The following is a 23,237-nucleotide window of genomic DNA, read 5'->3' as shown; positions in this document are numbered from 1 at the left end:
ACTGCATTCTTCACAGGGTTGTAATAAAAAACGTTTTTTATTAAAAAAAACAAATAAAACGTTTTTTATTGTTTTAAAACGTTTTAAATCGTTTTAAAACGTTTTTTTTCCAACGAACGATGTAATTTTCCTGTTAATCAATTAAATTATACACTTAATACAATATGATTTAAGCTCTTGATGTTTTAATTACATTTTTGGAGTATTAAGAGATGACTACAATTTTTGTTACTGAATTTTCAACAGAAAAGTTCATATTTTTCCCAAAATTACTAAATCAAGGAAATTGAATGCCAAAAAATTAAGTTGACATTTTATAGGTTTATTCCTCATACATGTAGTCTCAGGTTTTTTAGTCTTATCAATCTATAGGGGTGAGAAGAAGTTGCACTATGTAAGAAAACAACATAATCTATACACTATAGGCTTTCAAAGCTTAATTTCATTTATTCAATATGCTTTATTTCATTTGTATCAATTATATAAATTTTAAGTAATAATAATGATAATAATAGTCCGCTTTTATGTAGTGCTTAATACATTGGAACGACGTGTCTAAGCGCTTTACAGATATATTATTAACCCAGTCATCGGATTCAATCAGTCATTCCCGCACACAATGTATGCACATCCTCCACTCCCTGGGTAGTATTCCAGTCAGTCGCTAGTGAGGCGCACACAGTACTGGACAAGCTACAATGACTTTCACATCCTACCGGGTACCCACAAGTGCATGAAATATAAGTTTGGGTTTAAATCTATAAATATTAGGCCCTTGAACTGCTTATTTCTTTAATTGAGGAATTTTAATCAAATTGTTTTTTTCAATGTTTGTTTTAACTGTTTTTTTTTAAAATTTCTTATGTACAGTTTTGTGGTTACTTTTGGGTTTTTTTATCGTTTTTTAATGGAAATTATTGGCAATTATTTTCCAATCATTAACAAAAAGTACAAATATTGATACAGATAAAATGTTGGCGAAAAATTTGCATTGGCTTTACTTGTGTAATATCATGGAGCTATCAATGTGTTGATAGCTCCATGGTAATATCATAACCGCATATCCATGCATGTATCCAAAAAATAGTCTTGAACAATATGGCGTGGCCCTGCTGTTCTTATGGATTTATCATAGAAATTTTTAAGGGGGCCATTACAGTCCCCTGGGATTGTTAGGGTTAAAGGTCAAATCCACCCCAGAAAAATGCTGATTTGAATCAGTAGAGAAAATACAAGCATAATGCTGAAAATTTCATCGAAATCGGATGTAATAAGAAAGTTATGACATTTTAAAGTTTCGCTTATTTTTCACAAAACATTTATAACAACTCAGTGATGTGCAAATGAGGGAGTTGATGATGTCCCTCACTCACTATTTCTTTTGTTTTTTTAATTGTTTGAACAATAAAATATTTCAATTTATACAGATTTGATAATAATGACCAACTAATAACTGAACCAAAAAATGTTAAAACAATGGTAGTTCCACTCATGTTCAGGGAGGAAAAAAAATATATTTCACATTACGACAATGAGAAAATAACGACATACAAAATAAATAGTGAGTGATGTCATCAGTCCCCTCATTTGCATACCAACCAGGATGCGCATATAACTGTTTTGCGAAATTAAGCGAAACTTAAAAATGTCATCACTTTATTATTTTACATCCGATTTTGATGAAACTTTCAGCATAATACCTTTTTCTTGGGGTGGACTTGTCCTTTAAGGTTTGCTAGCTGATTATCTTATTCTGAATTAAACTACTTTTCTTCATCTTTACAAAGCGCAAAGTTTCACCTACTTTCGTGTGTACCTCAAGGTTACAATGTCAGTTATACTGTCTATTTGCAAAATATTATTGTGCTTGTGCAACACTTCCATTTCATTCAAGTACTACTATTACATATTTGAGCTTATTTTAAATAGTGTTTCTTTCCCTGTCTAAAAGTGAGCACAACACTCAAATGCTTGTTAAAATGAGAATATATAGATTGATCTACATAATTGAACAGGAGGAAAGGAACATGACAAAGCAATGGAAAAGGGGAGAATAAGGGGGGAAAGAGAGAGGAGAAAAAGAGTGGTTGTAAGAAAGAGATTTAGTTAGAAGAAAATAATATACCACTTAAGAAAAAAAGTATAAAAAATATATTCATGTAAAATCACGTCCATAAATATTTATAACACACAAGTCTATGAGGTGTTTTAAAACACGTTTTTTTTGTAAAAAAAACGGGTGTTTTAAAACGCGTTTTAAAACATGTTTTAAAACACACCGTTTAAAACGTGCCAACCCTGATTCTTCATCTCACATCTTTCTACGAGATGATGCTGTTACAAAGCCATTGCAACCTCCATACAGAGGACCCTTCCGAGTCATCCGTCGCACTGACAAGTATTTTACCATCGATTATAATGGTAAACATGAAAATGTCAGTGTCGACAGACTGAAACCGGCTTTCATCGAGCAGGAGGCTATCGCTCCTTCATTTCATCGTCAAGATCCACCTGACCAAGTTCATCAACAATCCAAATCCACGGACTTGGCAGGGGATCCTGATGACAAGCATATGCCTCCCGAAATTCGTAAGACCCGTTCTGGTCGCCATGTCAGGTTTCCTGCCAAGTACGTTCAATTTTTCGGAGACGGTTGAAACATTTCTCAAAATTCACTGATGTTTCCACTCCTTTTATTTTCTTGTTTTATATAGCCAAGTTCCCTTTTACTTTCCCTTGTCGATTTGTTACTACATTTCTATTCGGTACAAATCTAGGGGGGAGCTACTGTGGTGACTTGACTATATCTTTTTATATATCTACATCTATATATTCTTTCCTTGTATATATTTTCATTTATATTTCAACATTCTGTATATGTATATAAATTCTTTCTTTTATTTCCAATTTCATATATTCTCACTTGTTCACGCCATGTGTATGTACTACAATACTGTACATTCACAGAGCAAGCCAACTCATTTTCTGTCCAAATCTACTTGGCAAACACATTCTTATATTGAGAAACAACCTTTCTTTTGTTCTTAGACTTGGAGCAAACATCCTTTCATTGTCCCTTGTTTATTGCAATGAACTTGCAGGTATACAACATCACTACAGAGATGCTTGCATGTTTGCTTTTCTCACAGTCTACCTCTCTCTTCTTTGTTCTTTTCAACTGCGTTTTGCCACCCCTTTTTGACGCTTATTTCTTTGTCTCATCTTTTCTGATGTTGGTAAAAACAACTTGTTTTCTCTACCACATCATCACTCTACTCTCTGCCTTCGTCCTGTCCACTCATGCTGACCATCTCATCCAGCTGCTAGTGAGGATTGAATCAAATCTTGTGGAGGATCAACTTATACTTAATTATTTCTCTGCATTTTCCAATCTTATTCCTTACCGTCACTTCCACTCATTCGAAGTCTATATTCTCTGCATATTTAATGAGCTCATTACTTCGCGAGACATTTTGTGACATCTGTCCCTTTATCTACTGTATTTGAAATTGTGAAGTGTATATATTTCTATTCACGGATTTGTGCAATTTACCTGAGATTCTGAGCGGCTGGACCACATTCTATCCTCTGGAGAGCAAGAATTAAGGTAGGACCTAACTTTTATATAAATATTAGGAGATCGGCTTTGCCAATTTCCTAAAAGCTGAACAACCAACATAACAGAGACCGAAGCTTTTGGTCTAGAAATCACCAACACCCAGTCACAGTGACTGGGAGTACCGTATGCCTAGGGCTAGGCACTGTCTTAAGTTCAGGTGAAAATTAGGAAAGGCTGTTCCAGCATAGTCTTGAGGACTCCATGATGATGTTTTTTAATATTTGACATATACTTCTTCATCATGGAGTCTTGAACCGCCGGCCATATATCATAAGAGACACATGTACACAAAGATGGATTTCCGTAGGAAATCCATTGTTAGAACTTAGACTAGAGGGTGAAATCGGTTTGTAGGATAGAATTTTATTTATCTATGAACCTTTAGGCGCCTAATGCGTATAAAGGGATAAAAATTATTTCACTATAAATGGTAAAAATGAGACGTTTCTTACCAGACCCGATCTCCCGTAGATCCGTTTGTCAACAAACCAAAGACAATAGGCCTGACCCTTGAACTGCTTTGTTATGACGTACATCCGACTAGCGATGCCGTTTTGAAGAACAATTTATAGATAAAAATTATTATTTCACAAATACTAAAATTTAATACGTAATTGTAATTATAAATATTAACTAATTATTTATAATCACGTATTAAATTGGTTTATGTTTAGCTCAGATAATATATCTTTTGTGTTTTGTTTTCGGAACTCGGTCTCTGCCCTGTCTGAGTCTTTTTGTAAAAACATGGTATTGAACTTAGATCTTCTACAGGAAATATATTATTGAAGAAGGAATTAAAAGCTTGTCTTACTAGGTCTGGAAAGTAGCTTTACACTTGGACTTGCTCTTACCATCTTTCCAGAAACTTTTAGCATTATCTTTCACCTCTGCAATCCAGTTCTTGATAGATGATTTTACCGTACTCTCTTTACCTTACTCATTTCCAACGTGGCCTTGTTCCTGTATTTGACAAATATCCTATTGCTTCCAAGCAGGTTGATATGTAGTGAACCCAGTATTTCTGACATGATATGGATAGTTCCTTCATAAAACTGATCTCAATTCCTTCATATTCCTTGCACAGATGCACATTGTGTACAGCTGCATGTACTAACTGGTGGAGATTAAAGGTGTTCAAGATGAGTTGGTTTGGGGATGAATGGAAGAATGGGCTTCCACACAGGGCCCAACAGGAAATACAGAAACTGGAAAGTAACCTTGAAAAGCTACGCAAGGAACAGAAGCAGAAGCAATTTCAGTTGGAGTCACTAGATGCTGCTTTGAAGAAGCAGCAGAAGAAGGTATGTTAAAATTTTGCTTATAACAGGGAATCTAACTACATGTATTACTTGTTAGTGTATTTTAATGTTGGTTTTATGTATTTGAATTTGTATGTTAAAGGTTATTTTATATAAAAAATAATACAGTAATTAAAGAAACATTTTTAGATTGGAAAGGGGGCAGGCCGGCAAGAGTACTGAGGGTAAATAACCTAACTTATAAATCCTCTAAATACCTTCTAGAGTCCATTCTAAGCTACATTTTCAATTGATTGTTTTTATATTTTTTACAGGTTGAAGAGGAGAAAGCGCAGTATGCAACCTTGAAGAAGGAAAATCACAGTCTGGCAGAAGCATGTGACGATGTGGAGAAGAAGAAAGAAAGGGTAAGTATGACTTTTTTAATGGCATTGTTAAAGGTTGACTTGACAAATTTCTGACATGACTGATGATATTTTTTGGATAAGGATATTATAAAAGAAAATAAATAAACAGAAATAACATGAGATATGCTTCTTTGAAAAGACTGCTGTGTCTTTGCTTGCATAAAAGAGAGGAAGGGGGACAGAACAGCTGATTTCGTATAACTCTGTGATGAAGATATCTCAGAGACTAACAGTTCTTGATTATTATTTAATTGTTTGGTTTGCTGCTCTCATAGCAAGAGTGATATCTATGCTAACTCTGCTTAGAAGCTGAACCAGCATTGCCTAAGCACCTGTATGTCTTAGGGGTCCCTAGCCCATCGTTATAAAGTAGTGTGAACACTGATGATAAAAACATGCCGTAAGCCTGTAAGGGCTAAAAAAAAAAGGTGTGAATTGTGATAGGAGCATTTAATAAATGACTGCTAATTTTCCTTACTTTTTGCTATAATTCTTGATGGCTGTCTAGTTGGCACATGAGCTGCAGAATAAGGAATCCATGGTTGCCTGTCTGAATGGTCAACTCTCTCACACCAAGACACAGCTTGAGGCCGAGCAGTCCAAGTCAACCCAGCTCAAGAATGAGATGGAGAAAGCTCAGATGGAGGTCAACGAGATGACTAACAAGATGGAGAAACTATCACAAGATTACAGAAAGCTACAGGTATGTAGTCCAGGGCCCTGTCTTACAAAGAGCTACGATTGATCCGATCAACCACAAGTATATGGAAATCCATCAATGTCATAATTTTTCTTCAGGAAATTTTTACAATGTCTTTTGTAAAGAAAGGAAAGCAAACTGAATTTTGAAGAAAAATATGAATGCATGAATATACATCATATTTAGAAAATATTCTAAACAAATTTGTATTTTAGATGTTGACATTGCTGGCTTTCCATAGTTGTAGTTGATTTGATCAATCGTAACTCTTTGTAAGACGGGGCCCAGAATCCACATCCATGGTATGCATATTACAAATTGTTTACTTATTGATAATTGCTATCTGTGCATAGAGATTTATTCTGTGTTATATTTGAATTCTTGCTTTTGCTTGAGCCTGTAAGTATAGAATACAACTTGCTTTAACAGCTACTTGTAGATAAGTATTACATTTGCCTCATTGAGCAGCCATACACCTCTATGCAGATTCCTTGCTGTATGTATGTTCATTTTGGCGATCACTCTTTTTCCTAGTATGTACTAAATGAGTAAAAAAAAAGAAACCTCTGGTTTTAATTAAATCGTTTAGTGGCACACTGCCACTTAATTGGTGTTTTTATAATATGTCCCCACATTTTCTTTCCCATCTTTTCTGCTATTGTTAATGATTTTCTTTTTGTTGTTTATCATGTTTGTATTGTAATCTTTGACACTGTTTAGGAGAACTGTAACCACCAGCAGCGCCAGTTAGAGACCCAGACTGAGAAACTAAAAATTGCCAAGCAAGAAAATGGACAGGGGAAGAAATCACAAGGTATAGCATCTTTCATCTAGAAAATTTCCCTTTTCTTTTTTTTATTATTGAAACACTAAGATTTTTGAAACTGAATTTATGATATTATACAAAAGTATGCCTGTATACTACTAATCCCATATAATTTCAAAAATAGTTTAGCCATTATTCAAATGTCAATATTTAGGATTGCTTTAAAGGTTAATTTGATATGTTATATGTAAATTACAGACAATGCCATAACTTCAGTGACCTCAAATCGTACATCACAATGGAAACTCATGGAAACAAAATATTCTTTTGTATTGATCGAACTTAAAATTCTTCCATGCAAACATAGATTTGCAGATGTTTCTGTTTTTATCTCACCTGCATAGCAGAGTGAGACGAGAGGAGCCGCTTTTCCGGCGGCGGCGTCAACACCAAATCTTAACCAAAGGTTAAGTTTTTGAAATGACATCATAACTTAAAAAGTATATGGACCTAGTTCATGAAACTTAGACATAAGCTTAATCAAGTATTACTGAATATCCTGCCGGAGTTTCAAGTCACATGACCAAGGTCAAAGGTCATTTAGGGTCAATGAACTTTGGCCAAGTTGGGGATATCTGTTGAATTACCATCATAACTTTATCTGATTCATGAAACTTGGACATAAGAGTAATCAAGTATCACTGAACATCCTGTGCGAATATCAGGTCACATGACCAAGTCAAGGGTCATGTAAGGTCAATGAACTTTGGCCAAGTAGGGGGTATTTGTTGAATTACCATCATAACTTTGAAATTTTATTGGTCTTGTTCATAAAACTTGGACATAAGAGTAATCAAGTATCACTAAACATCCTGTGCGAATATCAGATCACATGACCAAGGTCAATGAACTTTGGCCATGTTGGGGGTATCTGTTGAATTGCCGTCATAACTTTGAAAGTTTATGGATCTGATTCATGAAACTTGGACAGTAATTAAGTATCACTGAACATCTTGTGCGAGTTTCAGGTCACATGGTCAAGGTCAATGAACTTTGGCCATGGTGGGGGTATTTGTTGAATAACCATCATAACTCTGAAAGTGTATGGATCTAGTTCATAAAACTTGGACATAAGATTAATCAAGTATCACTGAACATCTCATGCGAGTTTCAGGTCACATGATCAAGGTCAATGAACTTTGGCCATGGTGGGGGTATTTGTTGAATTAACATCATAACTCTGTAAGTGTATTGGTCATAATAGAACTTGGACATAAGAGTAATCAAGTATCACTGAACATCCTGTGCGAGTTTCAGGTCACATGACCAAGGTCAAAGGTCAATGTAATTTGGCCATGTTGGGGGTATTTGTTGAATAACCATCATAACTCTGAAAGTGTATGGATCTAGTTCATAAAACTTGGACATAAGATTAATCAAGTATCACTGAACATCTCATGCGAGTTTCAGGTCACATGACAAAAGTCAAAGGTCATTTAACTTGAGGTCATTGAACTTTGGCAATTTTGGAGGTAATTATTAGATTGCTGTCATAACTTTGAAAGTTTATAGATATAGTTTATAAAATGTAGATATAGGGGTAATCAAGTATCACTGACAAGTCTTAGGTCGAATGATCAAGGTCAAATGTCATTTATTGTCAATGAACATAGTATTTTATCATTATATGAATGGTGTTTTTTGTGAATAATTATTTTATAGTAGTTTTCAAAGCCAGCACTGCTGCTATATTGAATCGCGTGATGCAGGTGAGACAGCCAGAGGCGCTCCACTTGTTTTTTTTTTTTTGGTTTTGCAAAAAAAAACTCAATACAGTCTCATTCAGATATGATGTGACAATACTCAAGAGCATAGATCTGTGTACAGAGCAAATATGTCACAGATGCAGGATAGAATAGCCATAGAGCAATCACTTTCTGAAATAGAATTGAAAGTGCAAAGTATGATATGAATTTGTCTGTAAAACTTTGGAAAGAAAAAAAATTGTCAGTCCATGCTTGATCTATGTCAGGTAGGTTTAATCCACTATTGTCCATTATGAATACAGGGAGCTTCTCTGATGAGGATATTTCTAGTGATCTAGTGCAACAATTGCAGGTAATGCAAGCAGCCAAAGAACAAGAACAAAAGACTCGCAAACAGCTTGAGAAACAGCTCCAAGATATTCAGGCAAAGGTAATGTATTTCATGAATGTTGTGACTCTGGCTGTTGCAAGAAACTAATATGGAAGCGATTTGTGATTGATAGATCAATATTTAGGGGAGATCGGGGTTAGTTGGAACGCGGGGTAAGTTGAAACATTGTAATTTTCTTTAACGCCTTTAAATAAATTTATTAAATTTATGCAATACTGCCCTAAATTTATTGCTATTATCAACAGCCATCCACCATATTACAGACAACACATATGCAACAAGCCTGGTGAAGTTAGAAAGGAATTTTTGTTTTTTCACCTGAGGAATTTTGTCTCTTTCCGAAATTTTGTATTATCTCAGAGAAGTTTATAGATCAAGTTGGTCTGTTTGGGGGTATAATGGACACTTGTACCAAGCTACAAAATAAGGTTATTAAAGGGATCATTTAACTTTGTGAGCAGCTGATTAAAAAAATTCTCAAACTGAGTTGAAACGTGCATATGAGTGCCTGTATTTTTCCTAAAAAACCCTGAAACAGACCACAATATAGGATGAAAAACTCTAATTTAGATACAAGTAGCAACTTATTAGCCTGATTTTGAGAACCGTCTAGTAGACGGGTTCAGCTAATGACCAGTTTTCTCCAATTCAAAAAGTCTGTTGGCTATTTTGACTGCCTTCTGTTGTGTGTATCTCCTATACACACACTATTAGCTGCACTGTACATTCAGTGTATACCTTGTACACACTTTATGTAGGTCATGCTGTGTTCATCTAGAATTAATGTGGTGCACAGATTCCCTGTATACACATAGTCATTGAAACCAACTCCCAATTATTTTCAAACTTTGGTTTACATCTCCAAGGTTTTAAAATTTATCCTGTAAATATAATACTTTGAAACTTTTGGGATGGTATTTTTACACTATAACCCTAATGTTTAGTCCATTTTCAGGAACCAAAAGGAGAATTTTTTAAATCAGAACAAAGTGAAATGATCACTTTAATATGCCATGGTGAAGTCCCTTTTTGTGCTATAAGCTTATAAATATCAAATGGGCCTCTGGGGTTAGTTGGAACATGTTCCAACTTGCCCCAAACATAATTATGAATAAAAACATTGGATATGAGAAAAAAATGTATACAGTATTTCACACTCTTCTGAACATGTATTGTATACCATGCTTGTTTTGTTTCTCAGTTAGGTCTGAGTGTGCATTTAAGGCCTATTGTAGGCCCCTAAGTAATGCAATATTAACAATATTAATCAAACTGGGGGGGGGGGGGTCAATTTGAGCCCCCCCCCCCTCGACAAATTTTGTCACTACGCTGTTGTGCGAATTTTTTTTACCCCTCCGCTCTCTGACTTTTTACTTTCAAGTCTTGCGCTTCTTTTGAGACCAAATTTGCAATGCCTGGGTGCGCGGTTTCAAAATTACGCACATTTTGTATGTGCGTGTCGGACTCAAATTACTCAAAAACGTGATTCCATGTACAAGGTCAATGCAAATTGTGTTTTTCAACCAAAAATCATAAATGTATGATTATTTTTACTTTTGTTGGTTCAAATGGATTTATTTTATGCTATTTATGATCGCAAAAGAGTCCCGACAAAGTTCATCAGAAAAAACAATAAAAAACAATGGTTCGAAAAAACAAAGAAAGACAATGAAATTTAATAAACAAAAAATACATAAGAAATTATATTTTTTGCAATTTTTTGTGGTTATTTGTTATAAAGGTAAAAATTGATACTCTCACCAAAAATTAGCATTCTACTAGCTTAATAATAGAGTTAAAGGCAAAAACATACAAAAAACCCTCAAAATTTAGGGCAAATTTCATGATTATTTGCATAATTAATTTTAAAAATATAAACATTTACTTTTTGTCATGTAAATTTGATGCAGAAGTACATGAAATTACTGATACACTTAGTAATTGCATGTAAAGTCAAACGCACAAATAAGCGGAATTCTACTACACAGTCGTCTTGCGTTAGTGGCTGTATAATAGAAAACATAAAGTTCAACAAATCCACTTTTAATATTTTGAACTTGAAAAAAATAAAGCAAATAGGCTAAAACCATGTAATATTACGGTTGTAAGTAGTTTTAGTATAATTCTTAATTGACCATACAGTGTTCCAACCCCGATATGGGGTAAGTTGGAACGCTTGCGATGGTTTGTTCAAAGTGGATTTTTTTCAGTAACCATCATAGAGTTAAAAACTTTATGGGGTACATTTGAAGCCCTTAGATATATGCTTCAAGCTGATATATTGATTGTTTCTCAAATAAAATATATTTAGATTTTACAACCATTTTTGTCAAAAATGTTCCAACTAACCCTGATCTCCCCTACTCTTTAACAATTTTGTTATGAAAAGCAGACCAGCAATCTTTTCCAAATTTGCAATATATTTGCAAAAAATTGTGATAAAATTATGAGATCTAGAGTTGACTTGCGATCTATGTTTCTTGCAACATCTCGTCAACTCGTTTATTTTTTAACAAAAGTGTGGATGGCTACTGTATGATGCAAAATTATGTAAGCAATTATTCTAACAGTTGCAGACATCAAATAAATAAGTTTTCAAAGTATTTTGCATTATTTTATCAGAACATCTACCATTTTCATTTTTACTTAATGTATGTCATTGTTGTAAGATTTATTCTTATTATTGTAGATATTAAACTAAATTGAGTATGTGTTTTCAGCTCTTATTATTCTACCTACAAAAAATGTTGATTTAATTTTTTTTGCACATATATGCACAGTTTTGCTACTGAGTTTTTTTTCTTTGCAGAAAAAATCTGTGATGTATTTTCCATCATAATTGGTCGTATCTATTCTAATTCTCATGCCAATATGTATTTGTTTTATGAATTTTTGTAATCTGTTGTATCAAGATGGGAGAGAGCGAGGCGTCCCTAGCCAAGATGGCCGTGCAGCAGCCTGCCGTTGTCATTGAGTCGCCTCCTATCCAAACATTGCCTGTGAAGACAGAGTCTGATGATGGGCTCAAAGAGAAGCTTACAGAACTCCAGGCCATGGTCACTGACCTCAAGAAACAAAAGGAAGGTGAGTCCTAAGGACAAATATAAAAGGAAATCTTGAAACCCAATATTGAAGAGGGTCTTGTGTCTATCACATACCCGTCCTCAGACATGAACAGTGTCTGTAGCATAAAATAATGTGATCAAGTAAAAGTTGTAAATTCATAATTGGTTAGATATTAGTGTACATTTGATATTTTTTTAGTTGTGTTAAGTTTAAGTGTGTATACACTAGACCTCTGCAAATGGAGCTTTATTCAACCAATTATTAAAACCATTCCACCAAGGCTTTCTTTATTCTGAGAAGAAATAATGGACCAAAATAACCTCATACGTAAACGACTGTTTGCTAATACAAACATGATCATATAAGTATTCACTCTGTCCGATGAATTGTTTTTATCTACACTGTAACTTGGACCAACGTTTTAGATAGTTGCAGTGCATTGAGGTCGTGTTAAATATGATATCTATTTTTCTTATGTGATTTATCGTGAAACAAAGCATTGATGATTCAGTAAATATTTTAACAAATTGTTGGCCATTGGAAGTAATAAAAGAATATCTTATTTAACCAGGGATGCCACTTCATTTGCAAAACTGGTCTACAAGCAGACTTGTGTAACAGTTCTTATTACCTTTCTATGATCGAAATGCTTAACCCTATCTTAACTGGGCTATTTCGGACCAGTATATATTGCGGGGGGTCAATTTGACCCCCCCCCCCCCTCAGATCTCGGTCGCTGATTGCCCAATCGCCGCGAAAATTTTCAAGCGCGTAGAGCCGGATTTAAACTACAAGAGTGTATATATTTTATTTTTTATTAATTATGCAAATAAGCCTATGAAATTTGCCATAAATTTTTTTTTTTTTGTATGTATTTGCCTTTAACTCAATTTATATAGCTAGTAGAATGCTAATTTGTGGTGGGAGTATCAATTATTACATTTCTAACAAATATCTACAAAAAAAATAGCAAAAATATAATTAATTTCTTATGTATTTTATTGTTTTATTGATCTCAAAAGATGCGCAAGACTTGAAAGTAAAAAGTCAGTGAGCGGCGCAGTAAAAAAAAATTTGTGCGCCGGCGTAGTGACAAAATTTGTTGAGGGGGGGGTCAAATTGACCCCCCCCCCCCAGTTTAATAAGGGTTAATGCCTCTCGCTAGTAGGCAGAAGATCCCATTTTTACAAGTCTTTACTATGACTAAGACATGTGTAGAATCCATTTTCTCCGCTTCATGAGGCAGGTACTCTACTGATTGAGCCAGAATGTGTAGTTAAATTATTCATGAGGCTTGCACACCATGCCCCGTTCATTGACAGTGGGTCATTCCCATTAAATAATCAACCTTCTTATTTGTCCGACCCCTCTTTTGTTCTGTTCTTACTTCACTTCATGAACAGCAGAAGTCGTGATCACTTGACAGCATTTTAAATTTTCAAGACAGAAATAGAAAACAGAGACAAATGATTACAGGTAGATTGTCTGTAATCTCATGGGGTCAGAATTCCGAGTTTGAAGGGATTGCCCTGTGATTGTGTGCAGTTGCTTTACTTTCCCTTCATGGAAATCATATTGATCACCTTTCTTCTCCATTGTCATTGAATGTTGCCATCTCCAGTCGGCACCCAAGAGAACCACAAGCTAGAGCTGCAGGTTCAGGCTACTGACAAGCAGCTCAGAGACACCACGGCCCAGCTGCAGGAAGCCAAGAAAGACATTGCAGAGATGAAGAAAGACGGAGAGGACAGGATCAAGATACTAGACACCAAACAAGATGAGATCAACAACCTCAAAGGGAAGATAGAAGAAGGCAAACTTCAGGTATATGATCTAATTATTCAATCCAGTCATTCAAAATGTATTAATCAGTGAATAGTCTTCCTTGAAATCTGTAATAAATAAAGAAATATTTATTTTAATTTTTGTTTCGCCTGCATAGCAGAGCGAGACTATAGGTGCCGCTCTTCTGACGGCGGCAGCGTCAACATTTAAATCTTAACCAAGGTTAAGTTTTTGAAAGGTCATCATAACTTAGAAAAGTATATGGACCTAGTTCATGAAATTTGGACATAAGGGTAATCAAGTGTTACTGAACATCCTGCCTCAGTTTCAGATCACATGACCAAGGTCAAAGGTCATTTAGGGTCAATGAACTTTGGCCATGTTGGGGGTATTTGTGGAATTGTCATCATAACTTCGAAATTTTAGGGATCTCGTTCATGAAACTTAAACATAAGAGCATTTAATTATGCCTGAACATCCTGTGCGAGTTTCAGGTCACATGACCAAGGTCAAAGGTCATTTAGGGTCAACAAACTTTGATAATGTTGGGGGTATTTGTGGAATTGTCATAACTTAAAAAATTTATAGATCTACATGTAGTTCATGAAACTTGGACATAAGAGTAACCATTTATCCCTGAATATCCTGTGCGCGTTTCAGGTCACATGACCAAGATCAAAGGTCATTTAAGGTCAATGAACTTTGGCCGTGTTCGGGGTATTTGTTGAATTGGCATCATAAATTAGAAAGTTTATGGATCTGCACAGGTAGTTCATGAAACATAGACATAAGAGTAATCAAGTATGAATCAGGATGCAACAAAACCGCTTGCCCGGGGCAAGTGAAAATGACGTGCGGACAAGCATTTTTCAAAGTCAATTTCCCGATTGGGCAAGTGGTTGTTTTGAAAATGAAAACGATATTACAGTAAATTTTAATAATTTTTTGATAAATTGCAATTATCGGCCAATTATCTCTCATACAAAATGTCATACCAGTCAAAAAACAGTGGAAACATGTCAAATCAGCGCCAACGGTCCCGTTCGATGGGGGCTGCCATCTTACTTTCTAAACTACACTGCCCATGCGCTACTAATCGACGAAGGAGCTAGCTGGGGAAACCCCTCTCTCGCCCTCTTAGCGCATGCTCTAATACATGTACTTAGGTACACGAACGATCGCGAGCCAGCCGACTCTCGAGCTAGATCGCGCTGAATGCATGCAAGCTTCGGACTGACTCGGCCAGCGCTAGTAAATCAAGTTCAACCTGGACAGAAAAGAATAATTAAGAGCAAAAGAATTTTGAAAAAAAATCGGGCAAGCAGTTTTTTCTATCGGGCAAGCAAATTTTTTTATCACTTGCCCGACAGGGCAAGTGATGAAAAAAAATTTTGTAGAGGCCTGATGAATGATTGTTTTGCAAATGTCTTTGGTCACATGATCATGATCAAATGTTATTTTGGGTCAATGGACAGTATTTTATTATCATATGAGTGTTTTCTTTTGTGAATAGTCATTCAATAGTTGTTTTCAAAGTCAGCACTGCTGCTATATATCGAATCGTATAATGATTCTGTTAACACTTTGCCTATACAGCACTATGAAATATGACAACATAATATATTTTCATTTTGATTCAGCTGAGCAATCTGGAGCAGAAGTCTAAATCGATTACCAAGGAGCTGGAGTGCCAACGCCACAACGCAGAAGCTGCCCGGCAAGCACAGGAACAGCGATTCAAGGAGCGGGAGAAGGAGCACAAACAGGAGGTCTCCCAGCAGATCCAGACCCTGACCAGCATGGACAAACAGATGAACGAGGCCAAGACCAAGTCCACCCAGGAGGTCAACCGCCTGACGAAGGAAAAGGACCAACTGGCTGCCCAGATGGAGAAGGCTACCTTTGAGAAGCAGAAGCTGGAGGCCCAGCTCAAGGAATTGCAGCAAAAGGTATTTCTTCCCTTTACAGACCTTTAATTTTGAGGAGCGCAATTGAGCCGGCGCTCCTACCGCACTCCAAAAAAAAATTAGAACAAAAAACCTTCACCAAAAGTTGCTGAAATTTCACATTTTACATCTTTAAATTCATGAAATAGGCATCTATTTTCCTTGAAATTTTTTGATTTCATTGGAAACTACCAAAAAAATGAAGAATATTCAATTTTTTCTTGACTCTGATTTATAATGTTAAAACTCGGTAAATATTGTAGTCCCATATGTAGATTTTCATGGTGTTGACCAAGACGATCAATAACGCTCAACGATCGTTTTCAGTTTATGTTGCAACACCATGGAAGTCTACATGTGGCACTACAATATTAACCGATTATAACATCATCAATCAGAGTCGAGAAAGAGCTGATTATTCTTCATTTTCTTGATAGGTTTCAACTAAATCAAAATAATTTTAAGGAATTATGGAAAATAGATGGCCATTTCATGGATTTAAAGATGTAATATGTGAAATTTGAGCAACTTTTGGTAATTTTTTTTTTTTAATAAGGAGCGCGATATTTAAAAAAAGGAATGACCCAGGCCTAGTTTCACCACAGATTAATTAATAGCTACACAGTACTTATTGCATTTACAATTTAAAGAAATATCTACAATTTAGCATATTGTATTAAATTGATCTTTTCCAGAGGAGAGCGATTCTGAGGAGCTTAATTGAGCTTCTCGAAAAACAAAATAAGGAGAGCGATTTATTGAGCTCCATGAAATTATTAAAGTGAAGGACTGCCTTTAAATCTACTCTATTGAGAGAAGATATTGTGTTAGTCATCTTTTGGGGGACCATAAGTGAAAGTGCAAGAGCTGTGCTACTGGCCAATGTCTTCCCTGAATGCCAACCAAAAAATTACACGGGGGCGGCGGGCGAATTCGCCCCGGAAAGTCCAAAAAGAGCCCTGGAAAAGGGCTAAAAACATTCACACGAGGGCGACTGCAAAACTCATAATCGCCCCCGTCAACACTGTATATTTCACAGTGGCAAATTGTCCGTAGACTGTGTACAACGAATAGACCGTCTCGGCTCAGCGAATCGGAGACCGCTGATTGGCCAATCGCGCAGATCACGTCATGACTACGTGGTCGCAAAAATAATTTCTTTGGACTGCGTGCGAAAGTATCGATAGCGATAACGATATCCGGTCACATTGTCTACGCGGGAAATGGTCTTGGTTCGTGATCGGATCGCTCCAGTATCGATCGAAAATTATCGAGACTCGGCAATTTCATGCATATTCACGCGACGCTCCGAAACCCGGAAATCAATTGACTTTGTACACGTTGCGATAGACTCTACAAACTCCAACGAACACGATGCTATATCAACGCTAATTAGTAAGATTTTGACCGAAAATCAAGAAGTAATCGAAATTCGCTTACCTGTTCGGTATCGGTGAGAAAATAGATCCTCCGAGAATACCTTTCATAATTCATATAAATTATAGGAAAGTGAAATTCTAGGTCGATTTTGGTACGAGGTGATAGAGTATTGCACACTTGTTTTGGTGGAATACTGTGTGGGGCTATGGAAGGCTTGCACTGCGCATGCTTACTATATTTTCATTCATAAATTGGCTCTCGGCAGTGGCTGGATGACGTCATGTAATAAGCAAAATATACACGCCCGCTAGCGTTGAACGCACCGCATGTACAGTACATCTTGTTAAAGCAGAGCCTGCAGCAGAGCAGCCCTGCACTGCTGACCAGCATCCCTTCAATGTGGCACACACACACACACACACACACCCCCACACACACACAAACGCAAAAAAGCCGCGAAATAGCTCCAGAAATTGTAGCCCTGGAAAGTGGAAAAAGAGCCCTGGAAAATGAAAAAGTAGCCCTGGAAAAATTTTAAGTTTCTCCAAAAAGAGCCCTGGAAAGAAAAAAAGTAATTTTTTGGTTGCTGAATGCTGTATATTTCAATTTCCCATAAATAAATTGTTTATCACGGCAGGAATTTTCAGAATTGACTCCTTTTTTTTTTTGGGGGGGGGGGGTTGCATTTTCTGGAATTTTGTATATCATGAATAGAATTTTATATTTCGTTTTAATGCTACAAAACTTGAGTAATACATAATATAGGAAAATATTCAGCAGATGCAATTTTGAGTATTCAGGTATTCACCACGTTTATTGCAAACAATATTTTGTGCAAGCATCTATATCAAAAAACAAATCAAGTTCATTTTTGTTTTTGTTTTTATGAATTCCAGGTGCAAGGTGCAGACCAAAGTTTGAGGAATCATGATCAGGTTGTCGAGAAGTTGAACAAGAGCATTGAGAACCTCAAGAAAGAAAAAGAAGGCTTGGTTTTCAAGATGGAACAGAGCGAATGCAAAGTAATGCGAGTGGAAGGAGAATTAGAGAAAGCAAAGCGAGAGCTTCAGCAGAGTGAGAATGTCAACAGTGACTTGAGAGGGAAGATGATGGAGAAAGACCTTGACATGGAAAGCCTGGAGTCTAAATGTGACAACCGTGTGAAGGAGATCAACAACCTGGTTGAGAACTTGAAGATTCAGCTTGCAGATGTCAAATCCAAATATGACTCGGCCAATGACCTCGCCAAGAAGCATGAGCAGAAGGCAGAGAAGCTTGAAAGAGAATACCAGCAGTTGGAGACGGAGAAGAACAAAATGGGAGAGGAGACGAAGCAAAAGGAGGATGAAGTGAAGAAGATCAAATCAGAGATGACATCTATCGAGAAGAGTATGAAAGATGCCATGTCACATCAGAACATGCTTCTTGAAGAGAAAAAGAAACTGGAGAAAGAGCTTGATGCAAAAGACAACAGGATTGCAGATTGTGAGTGTAATTTGCAGAAGTCCAAGGATAAAGTTACTGAATTGGAATCCAAACTTAGAGAGAATCAAGCAAACTCTGAAAATATTCAACTTCAAATGGACCAGAAAGATAAAACTGTAAAAGAGAGGAGTGCAAAGATTCAGGAACTACAAGTTGAACTACAGAATACTGAGAAGACCAATGAAGGTAAAGTCAATGCAATGAATACAGAAGTCTCGTCCCTGAAGGGCCAGATTACTCACCTTGAAATGGACATTGATTGCAAGAATGCAACCATGTGTGAACTACAAAAGAATATCTCAGAAATCGAAGACAACCTCACAACCAGCAAGAGTATTATCAGAAAGAAAGATGATGATTGGTCAGCTAAGCAATCAGAACTTGATACAATGGCTGCTGAGTTGAAGAAGACAGTTGCCAACTTGGAGGAAGAGTTAAAGGAATCCAAGGCTGCCTTGGAAAAATCTGATAAGCTAAAGGATGACATGATAGCAGCCAAGTCAGAGGCTCTCTGTTCCAAGGAGAGTGAGGTATCCTCTCTTCAGAAGCAGCTTTCTAAGGCTGAAGAGGAGTTGAAGGGTAGAGAGACCAGATTGCAGGAGATGCAAAATAGTCAGGAGGAGCTGAAGCAAGAGGTTGACTCACTGACCAATGAGAAAGGATCTCTATCCTTTGCACTCGAGGCCAAAGCTGAGGAAGTCAAAGCCCTACAAGCTGAGGTCAAAGACAAGACTGCCAACCTGGAAGCATCATTGCAGACACTCCGACAACAGAACCAAACACTCCAGGACAGTTACAAGAAAGCTTGTGAGCTGGCTGACACCAAGGCTGCAGAGGTTACAGATTTATTTGACAAGCTGCAAGCTTCAGAAACCGAAGTGGAGAAGCTGCGAGACAGAGTTACCATGACAGAGGAAAGCATGCGAAATGCAGAATCTGCCAATCAGTGAGTTTTCAAAAATATGATGTTTATACACTTGGATTTCATCATTTCAATAATGTCCAATGAAAAGGTGATGATAGATTTCTGAATGGTATTGTGAAAATTTTCACTATCATAATCAAATAATAATGCTTTTGTTTGTTGGACTCCCCCCCCCCCAAAAAAATGAATAAATGAAATGAATAAAAAAGTAATAATAGAATAGATAAATTAGAAAATAAAGTGAATGAAATAAAATGAAAAAAGACAAAATAAAATAATGAATGATTCATTTAAACTAGATTTTAACATTCTAAGTTTAAAAATCTGATACATGTATGTAAGAGGGATGAATTCAGCTGAGTCGTAATTTTCTCTCACAATCCATGAAGCAATGCAGACTACTTGCAAAGCATGCCATGTGGCTGTGTTTTAATCGTTTTAATTCCATTATTTCAGGACTGCGACAAACGATCTGAAAGAGGTGACCCAGCAGTTAGCGCAGAAGGAAGCACAACTCTGCTGTCTTCAAGAAGACCTGGAGTGTGTAGGTGATACACTGGAAGACAATGAAAAACAGTTTCAAAGTAAGATTTCAAATGCACCTTCTACTTATTCATTTTTTTCCCTGTCATTTTTTTGTTTACTTTCTTGGATGCTAAGATTCAAAGCAATATGCATATGTGCCTCTTGCTGATTGCCTCCCCACTCCTTATCGATCTTTGCTTACTCGGGATCTCATTTCGTCGTCATTGATTTGTGAAGTTGATTAAACGGTTATTCACCAAACTTCACTTTATAAATTCTGAATGATGTTGGCTAGAAATAGGCCTGAGTCAAAAGGTGTTTTTATTATTTTTTTTTTCTGATGCCAGCTGGACTTGTGAAATACAGAGATACAACAGAAAATCAGTGTCATGATAGCCTGAAAATCAATCAGACTCAGAATTTGAATTTCCTTTAAAACTGTCACTTATGATATTAAAATTCCCCCCCCCCCAATTAATCAGCCTAGTCAGAGTATTTAAATAAGATTATCGAGTAGGAGTTCTAAATTTTCATGCTTGAATTATATTGGTGCAGACATATTTGTTCTGTTTGTTTGCTACTTGCAATTACCCTGATGGAGGTAGAGTACTAGGTAAAGAGCGAAGAATCATAGTATTGAAAGCAAATAATCAGCGGGCGCTCACTTAGAACAATGCAACAATGTCGTAATATTACCTGTTTCAAGCAAGAAAAAAATCTATATTTGTATATTGTGCAAAACTTAAAATTTGTAACTTACATATTTTACATCTGATTTACATGTAGTTTTCAGTATTCCGCTTATTTTAATTTTCTGTATTTACCAAATTAGCTTGTTTGGATGGATTTGGCCATTACATCTTTCCAGAAGTCAAAATAATCACTAAAGTTTAGTTTCTCTTGAGTTGATCAGAATCTATGGTTCCAAGATTTTTTAACTGAACAGTTCAAGTAATCATGCACGTTTGAAATGAATATTGAAACGTATGTGTAGAGTGTTCTTTTGGGTGTATATTGTACTTTCATTTTACTTTTTGTTGTTCTATTTCACTTTCAGCTACTCTGGAGGGTCTTAAAGAAAAGTTGGATAAGCTCCACAATGAAAAAGAAGAAAAAGATGCAGAACTTCAAGATCTTGCGTCACGGTTTGATCATTCAACTGTGGAAGCTACAAAGCTTCAAGAAGAAGTTAGGAATCTCAAGGAGAATAATGAACAGGCTCAGCAATTTGGAGAGGCCAAGAACAGGGAAGTAGAGGATTTACTTCAGCAGCTGGTAGCAAGTGAGAAGAAGCTAGATGAACTCTCTTCAAGCGATGAGAAGAACATGAAATCCATTTCTGAGTTGGAAAAGACAAATGGTCTTCTGAAGGAACAGATGGAAGTTGCCACAGAACAGCTCAACGCAAGTAAAGACGAGGTAGAATCCACCCAAGCCGAGCTGGATAAGCTTCAAATATTGCTTCAGAAACAAACAACTTCTTTCGAGAAGCAGATTCAGGAACTTGAAGCTTCAAATTGCCAACTTTCAGAGAAGGTTGAACAAGCATCAAGTAGTTCCTCCAAGAAGGATGAAGAGATTGCAAACCTTGAAGCCAAGATAACTAGCCTTGAGCAGGATGTTGTCATCCTTGCTGAAGGGGCTTCCAAACTTCAAGAAGAAAAGGAGTCAGCAAACGAAAAGCTCAAATTGCTTGAGATGGACATGGAAGAGAGACAAGGTTTACTCGGAACAAGAGGTGATGAAGTGCTTCGTTTGGAGAAGGAACTCTTTGACTTGCAGAAGCAGATTGATTCGACTGCACGTGACTTGGAGAAGAGTCTTGAGGAGTCAACCAGATGCAGTGAGGAGTTTTCCATGAAGTTTGAGCAACAGGAAAGGGTCATTGAACAGAAAAAAGCAGAACTGAGTCAGCTGGCTACCAGGGTAGAATCATCTGACCAAGAGCTGGGACAAATGAGAGTAACTGTGAATGCTAACATGGAGAGTTTCAAAGAGCTTGAGATGAAGCATGTAGAGCTTTGCCATCAGTACGATGATGTCAAGGAGCTCATGAAGACGAAAGAATCTACGCTGGAGCACCAGAGTCGTGAGCTGGATGAGTTACATAATCTTATCGATAATAGGGAGAAGGAGATGGAATTGAAGGTAAGGGAGCTCGAGAACAATGTCTCATCTGCTCACATTGAACATGAAAAATTGCAGGATGTCCTCTTGAAGAAAGAATCAGAGGCAGCAGAACTTTGTAAGGAGTTGGAAGCACTGAAGAACGATACCGATGAACAGATTTCCTCACTGCAGAATAGCCTCGTAATTGTTGAGGGTAAATTCTCAATAGCTGAATTGGAGAATGAAAAGAGTACAGATCTCTTGAGTGCAAGACAAGAAGAAATAGCTGGACTTACCCAGGCATTGGACGCATTGAAGCAGGAAAATAATTTGATAGATAATAGGGAGAAAGAAATGGAGTTGAAGGTCAGGGAGCTTGAGGACAATGTATCATCTGTTCGCACCGAACATGAAAAATTGCAGGATGTCCTCATGAAGAAAGAATCAGATGCAGCAGAACTTTGTAAGGAGTTGGAAGCACTGAAGGATGCCACTGATGAGCAGATTTCCTCACTGCAGAATAGCCTCGTAAATGTTGAGGGTAAGCTCTCAATAGCTGACTCAGAGAATGAAAAGAGTGCTGATCTCTTGAGAGCAAGACAAGAAGAAATAGCCGCACTTACCCAGGAATTGGATGCATTGAAGCAGGAGAATAACCTCATAAATAATAGGGAGAAAGAAATGGAATCGAAGGTCAGGGAGCTCGAGAACAGTGTCTCGTCTGCTCACACTGAGCATGAAAAATTAAATGATGTCCTCCTGAAGAAAGAATCTGAGGCAGCAGAACTTTACAAGGAGTTGGAAGCACTGAAGAATGCAACCAATGAACAGATTTCCTCACTGCAGAAAAACCTCTCAGATGTTGAGGGCAAACTCTCAGTAGCTGACTCGGAGAATGAAAAGGGTGCTGATCTCTTGAGAGCGAGACAAGAGGAAATAGCTGGACTCACTCAGGCTTTGGATTCATTGAAACAGGAAAATGGAAGACTCACAGGTAAGTGAAGATCTATTCCCCTTTTTTTTAATAGATGATCTTTTAAAAGAATTGTTATTGATGTATATGGTTTTCAATCTTTTATTGTTTCTACAAAGATACAATCTTGTA

General features: G+C 36.7%; 1 protein-coding gene across 1 annotated transcript in view; it reads left to right on the top strand.

Moving 5' to 3' along the window:
• Positions 1 to 3,528: 3,528 nt before the first annotated feature.
• The window catches only part of LOC129264845 (centromere protein F-like), a 35,518-nt gene continuing 15,809 nt past the window's right edge, over positions 3,529 to 23,237 (top strand). Inside the window, exons 1-12 of the mRNA XM_064102119.1 lie at positions 3,529 to 3,607; positions 4,707 to 4,923; positions 5,196 to 5,288; positions 5,797 to 5,991; positions 6,709 to 6,802; positions 8,823 to 8,950; positions 11,824 to 11,995; positions 13,599 to 13,801; positions 15,403 to 15,711; positions 17,985 to 19,519; positions 19,955 to 20,082; positions 21,081 to 23,126. Of these exons, the coding sequence (XP_063958189.1) occupies positions 4,762 to 4,923; positions 5,196 to 5,288; positions 5,797 to 5,991; positions 6,709 to 6,802; positions 8,823 to 8,950; positions 11,824 to 11,995; positions 13,599 to 13,801; positions 15,403 to 15,711; positions 17,985 to 19,519; positions 19,955 to 20,082; positions 21,081 to 23,126 (5,065 nt within the window). The 5' untranslated portion in view covers positions 3,529 to 3,607; positions 4,707 to 4,761. The remainder of the gene's footprint in view (positions 3,608 to 4,706; positions 4,924 to 5,195; positions 5,289 to 5,796; positions 5,992 to 6,708; positions 6,803 to 8,822; positions 8,951 to 11,823; positions 11,996 to 13,598; positions 13,802 to 15,402; positions 15,712 to 17,984; positions 19,520 to 19,954; positions 20,083 to 21,080; positions 23,127 to 23,237) is intronic.

The sequence above is a fragment of the Lytechinus pictus genome, chromosome 7, assembly GCF_037042905.1.
Source record: "Lytechinus pictus isolate F3 Inbred chromosome 7, Lp3.0, whole genome shotgun sequence".
Taxonomy (NCBI): domain Eukaryota; kingdom Metazoa; phylum Echinodermata; class Echinoidea; order Temnopleuroida; family Toxopneustidae; genus Lytechinus; species Lytechinus pictus.
Note: the sequence above shows the minus strand (reverse complement) of the source record. Positions and strands in the feature narration are given on the sequence as shown.